The 5,439-nt window shown below is 27.0% G+C and overlaps 2 protein-coding genes across 2 annotated transcripts; one reads left to right on the top strand and one right to left on the bottom strand.

The window, feature by feature from the left end:
* Phum_PHUM494020 (protein anon-73B1, putative) lies at positions 1-391 on the top strand (the record flags this gene model as incomplete). Its single annotated transcript, XM_002430626.1, has 2 exons — positions 1-129; positions 278-391. The coding sequence occupies 2 exons, from the start codon at positions 1-3 to the stop codon at positions 389-391; spliced, it is 243 nt and encodes an 80-aa protein (XP_002430671.1).
* Positions 392-980: 589 nt separating this feature from the next.
* Phum_PHUM494010 (retinoid X receptor, putative) lies at positions 981-3,691 on the bottom strand (the record flags this gene model as incomplete). The annotated part of the gene is made up of 7 exons (XM_002430625.1): positions 981-994; positions 1,857-2,045; positions 2,156-2,314; positions 2,393-2,626; positions 3,115-3,321; positions 3,393-3,508; positions 3,576-3,691. The coding sequence occupies 7 exons, from the start codon at positions 3,689-3,691 to the stop codon at positions 981-983; spliced, it is 1,035 nt and encodes a 344-aa protein (XP_002430670.1).
* Positions 3,692-5,439: the final 1,748 nt, after the last annotated feature.

Here is a 5,439-nt window from a genome sequence, read left to right as displayed (position 1 = left end):
ATGTCTGAAGATTTTTACGATACGATATTAAGATGCGGTTTATATTTCGGTGCTGTTTTTCAATTGATTTGCATTGCTGCCGTTGTTATTATTCCTGATAATTCGTCTTCCGGTAGTGGAAATTCAAAGGTGATGAAAAAATTTTCATTTATAATCCTCATGCAATTCCATTTTTTTTTTAAATGTCTGCATAATATTGATAATAAAAATTTAATTAAAATGACTTTTACAAGTTATTGAATAATAAATTTTTTTTTTTTTTTTTTTTTTAAATTAGGACTTGGATGGAAGCGAAAATGAAATATCTGATCAAAATAGTCCATTGGCTTCACCTAGAAAACCTCACATACATCACAGATCAAGAAAACCTGATAAAAAGAAAAGACGTTGACATTAACTTATTCGAGTCAATGTACTTATCATTTCAGTATTCTCATTATATATATATTTATATATATTTTATAATTGTATTTTTAATTAATAACTCAGTATATACAATACATAAATGTTTAAATTTTATTTTAATAAATAAATAATTTAAATATTTTTAAAAATAAATTTTAATTTTTTTTCATTCGTCGTCCTTTTGAAATTAATTTAAGGAGCAGTCATTAAGAAAATAGATAACTCGAAACTAATTTAATAAATTCTTAAAAAGGTTTTCCATTTCATACCTTAATAATAATATTTTACATGTAATCGAACATTGATAACAATGAAATAAATCGAATTGTGCTTATTACATAATTATCATAAAAATGAATGAATCAAAAGAGTTTTTAAAAAAAATGTTTCGATTAATATAAATGTTTAATAATAATAATGATGCCTATTAATTAATTATTCCTTAATTACAAAATTCATTCAAAAAAATTTATCACTAGGCTAAAACATCAACATTAGGTTTTCTTTTTCCACAAAAAATACACAATTTATCAGTATTATTATTATTATTATTATTATTAATTAGGTATTAAAAGTCATTTATAAATGCCTAAAAAAAATAAATAAAAAAATAATAATCAATTAATCAATTTTTACTTTAACAAAAACGAAAAAAAAAAAAAAAAAAAATTATATAAATATTATTTAAGAATAAATAAACAAAAACAAACATGTCGTAATGAGGAAACAATATTGCAAACCTAAGCGAAAAAAAAAAAATTTAATGCGGTTGGTAATAATGATTACGTAATGGCTATTCGCAAACGTTTTTATTTTCCGTCCGATGTTTACCTTTTTAAAATATTTTAATTTTTTTTAATCATTTATAATAATTTACGAAAATGTCGAATTAATAAAATTTAATTTATATTTATATATATATTAATTAATAATTTATTTAAAAATGGACGATTATTATTTTTTTGTAACGGAAAAATAAATTCAAAAGAAAAAAAAATTTTTTTTTTTTTCAGGATGTTATCCTAATGAAAATGAAATAAAAAGAAAATTAAAAGAAAAAGGAAAACCTAATTTTTATTTTATTATATATTATATTAATAATAATAATAATAATAGTATAAAATAAAAAGATGCAAATTTATATATAAAAAAGACAAGAAATTAGTTCTTTTAAAAAAGAAAAAGTGCTTTTAAAAAATTGTGTTTAATATAAAATTTATTTAAACACTTTATAAAACAATCACACAATTTTATAAATATTAATTATTTAAAAAAAAAAAAAAAAAAAAAAATTTAAAAGGGATAAATTCGCAAGCATCACAAAATATATATATAAATAGTTTACCACGAATAATAATAATAATAATAATAATAATAATGACATATTTAAATATATAATCAATTATTATTTTTTAACATGTCTGTTAAAACTCTTTCAATTGATATATTACCTATTGTTTTTCTAAAAAGTAATTCTTCGATGAAATCTTTAGATAAACCATTGACAGAAGGCAATAACATTAATAACTTACCAAATCGAGCTTTGTGAGAATCTTGTGATGTGCAATAATCGTGTAACATTATGTGGGTTTGATCTTGTAACATTTCAACCTGCAATCGATCTTTGAGTTCTGATGTTTCTATTGGAAAGAAAGAGGAAGAGAGAAAAGATAAATTAAGAGAAAAGATAAATTAAAAGAAAAACAAAATGAATAGAAAATGAACGAGTAGAAAGTAAATGCATTCTTACCGGCTTTGAAAAGCGTCAATGCTTTCAAACAAGCATATTCAGTATAATCAACATTTAAATTATTAAATTTTGTTATTATTTTTTTAAAATTTTTAACTTCTCTTTCAAATTTTTCTTTTGCTTTGTTATTAGGTAATGACGTCACGCGAACTAAGTATTCTGCCAAAGAAAAAAAAGAAATTTGGGTTAATCATTGATCATGTTTAAATAATGATACGATGATGGTGATGTTGATACCTTCGTCAACTGGTAGCGTCCATTGTGCAGCACTCAGTATAAACAATTCATTCCATGTATTTTCTAACAAAATGGATTGATCGTGAAAAGTTAATTGTAAAAATGACGGAATGCTTCTTGCCCATTTAACGGTTAAAAACAAAAGTTTTGCCGCGGATTCGTAAACGTTTTCTGGGTGTCCTTGTTGAGATGATATTGTTAAATCCCATACATTTTGTTTGCTCACGAGTGAATCTACAAAAACGAATAATACCTTATATAGCTTTTGAGCTATGATTACGTCACGTCTATGACGTCATAAATACCGTAAGATGTATTTCGAACGTTGCGTGCTTCTTCCGAACTTGTTACTTCCTCTTCTTCATCTTCATCATCTTCTTCTTTTCGAACATTACAATTAGGAGGTACTATGATATTGGTTGTTGTTGTTGTTGTTGTTGTTTGCGCTTTATCATGAACGAAATCGTTTGTTTTCTTATAATTATTATAAAAATTAAAAGGTTCTCCATAATCTCGCTGAAATTATAAAAAAAAAAAAAATGTTTCTCCCTGTGGTTTTTAACCCCCCCCCCCTCCCAACAAAAACAAGGAAAAATTTGAAATTCTTACGGTTTTAACATTTAACGGATTTATCGGACAGTTAAATATTCCTAATCTCAAATTATTTGGAAGACATAAACCGTTATTATTATTATTATTATTATTATTAATATGTTTGATACCGAAATGTATTGGAAAAGATGGTTGTGGATAAACAAAATGATAAGTTGGTAAATCCAAAAATGGCCCACTCGTGGCAGCCGTTAAAAAACTTCCGGAATATGAATATGTATTACTATTATTATTATTATTATTACGTCTTCCGGTTGACGAGAGTCCCGTGCAATGAATAGGAAAAGATGTTCTCGGTGATCTTTCGTGTTGTACGGCTGGAAAAATTTTTCCCAACGATAAATAACCGTTAAAAAAAAAAAATTTTCACATTTTCACATTTTCTTACCGTCACGTTTCATGTTGACGGATAAACATTTTTTAAACCTGCATGCCTGACATTGATTTCTTCTCGTGACGTCAACAATGCATGAATTTGATTCTTTGCAATGGTAAGCCAAACCTCTGCCGTTAAAAAAAAAAACAATTTTTTATTAAAATAGTGGGGGGGGAGGGAAATATGGCGACGTACCTTCTTATGCTTCTTTTGAAAAAACCGCGACATCCATCGCAACTTATCACTCCATAATGTTTTCCAGATGCTTTATCACCGCAAACTTTACACAAAGCTTCCAATTTATGATCCATTCAACAACTGTAAAATATATTAAAATCTGTTATTATTAATCAATTACTTCCGGTGAAAAGTTTTGTTTTTAACGGATTCGCGTGCTGAACCGGAAGTTTGATACAAATTTACTCTATGTAACCCCTGACGGAAAAACGAAGGCAAGCTGAACTTTGTCTCACGATACAAATAAAATATTAATAACAAAATTGACTTTTCTCTTCTACAACATTTGCATCCCTTAATGATGGTCGATAAGGGTTTAGAGTAAGGGTAGTAGTAGTAGTAGTAACGCGATATTTTTCTCTCTCTCTCTCTTATGCAACCCAATAACTAAATTAATTTATTATTTAAAACCCTTTTCTACCACCACCACCACCAAACGATTCCTTTCCACCATTCCCTTTTTTTTTTTTTGGGGGGTGGGAGATTTCGTAAAAAAAAAAATTTTTTTGATGATTGGGTAACGTAAAAAGTTGTTTTGCGTGACTTTTGTGTTGCCCCCAAATGTCATTTTTTGTCAAACGTTTTTCAAATTTTTCCTTTTTCCTTTTGATTTCTGACTAATACGAAATAATAATAATAATAATTACGTACTCGTATTAATTATTATTATTATTATATTTTTCAACTTTGTTTCACCGGAAAAAACAAAACAAACCAAAACAAATCCTTAAAGATTTTCAATAGGACAGGTGTCAATAATAATAATAATAATTATTATTATTAATAAATCAATAATGATAATAATAAGAACAGGTGGTAGGGAAAAAAGTTTTTTTTTTTTTTAAATTATTTTAGGGGTTGAAAATTCGTAACTTTAAGGGTTAGAAAAAAAAAAAGGAAATAATAATGATGAAAAATCGGTATCAAAATTTACAATGAATTATTCATTTAAAAAAAAAAAAAAAACTTTTCTTTCTTATTCTTCTGCCACTTTTTTTTTGGGTTGGGGGAGGGGTTAGGGAGAGGAGGGGAGGGGAAAGGAAGGGTTATTAATTTAGTAGTTTACGTATCGGTGTAGCACATGCATTTTGTTTTTTTTTTTAAAAAATATTAATTATTTCGACATTACTCGATTCGCACACACGCATGCAAACTCTCACCCCCCCCTCTCTCTCTCTCTCTCTCTCTCGATGGTTTTAGGGTGTAATGTAAATATCATTATTATCATTATCACTACTTATTGTAAAATTAAAATCACTTTACGGTTAGTTCGAATATATATAGTTATAAGTAAACAAAATGTAAAAAAAAACTTCATAGGCTGTGTAAATAAAAATCTCGTTTAAATGTCATGGCGCGGTGAATAAAAAAAAAAAAAAATTTGAAAAGTGTCAAAATCAGGAGTAGTTTTAAGTGGTTTCACACTTGCTTCATTTCACATGAGAGAGAGAGAGAGAGAGAGAGAGAGAGAGAGAGAGATAGTGCGTGTGTGCGTGTGCGTGAAATAAAGAAAAAAAACAAATCGGTTATTTAAAATTATCAGTGATGATGATGATGATGGATTGAAATGATTAGTTTGTTTGGTACGCGATAAAGACGCCATTTTGAAAATTCCGATCGATTTTCTAAAAACCGGAAATGATGTAAAATTTTAATTTCGATACATTTTTTTTCAATTACAAGAAAATCTAAAAAGGTTTTACGATAAAATTTTTGTTTATTAAATAATCGACGAAATCGAAATCGGTTGTTAAATTATTATTAATTTTTTCCCTCCCTTCCTTTCTCCCCCCACCTCACCCCTCTCCTTCCACCCTTCTTT

The sequence above is a fragment of the Pediculus humanus genome, genomic scaffold (genome assembly GCF_000006295.1).
Source record: "Pediculus humanus corporis 1103172108263 genomic scaffold, whole genome shotgun sequence".
In the NCBI taxonomy this organism is placed as follows: domain Eukaryota; kingdom Metazoa; phylum Arthropoda; class Insecta; order Psocodea; family Pediculidae; genus Pediculus; species Pediculus humanus.
Note: the sequence above shows the minus strand (reverse complement) of the source record. Positions and strands in the feature narration are given on the sequence as shown.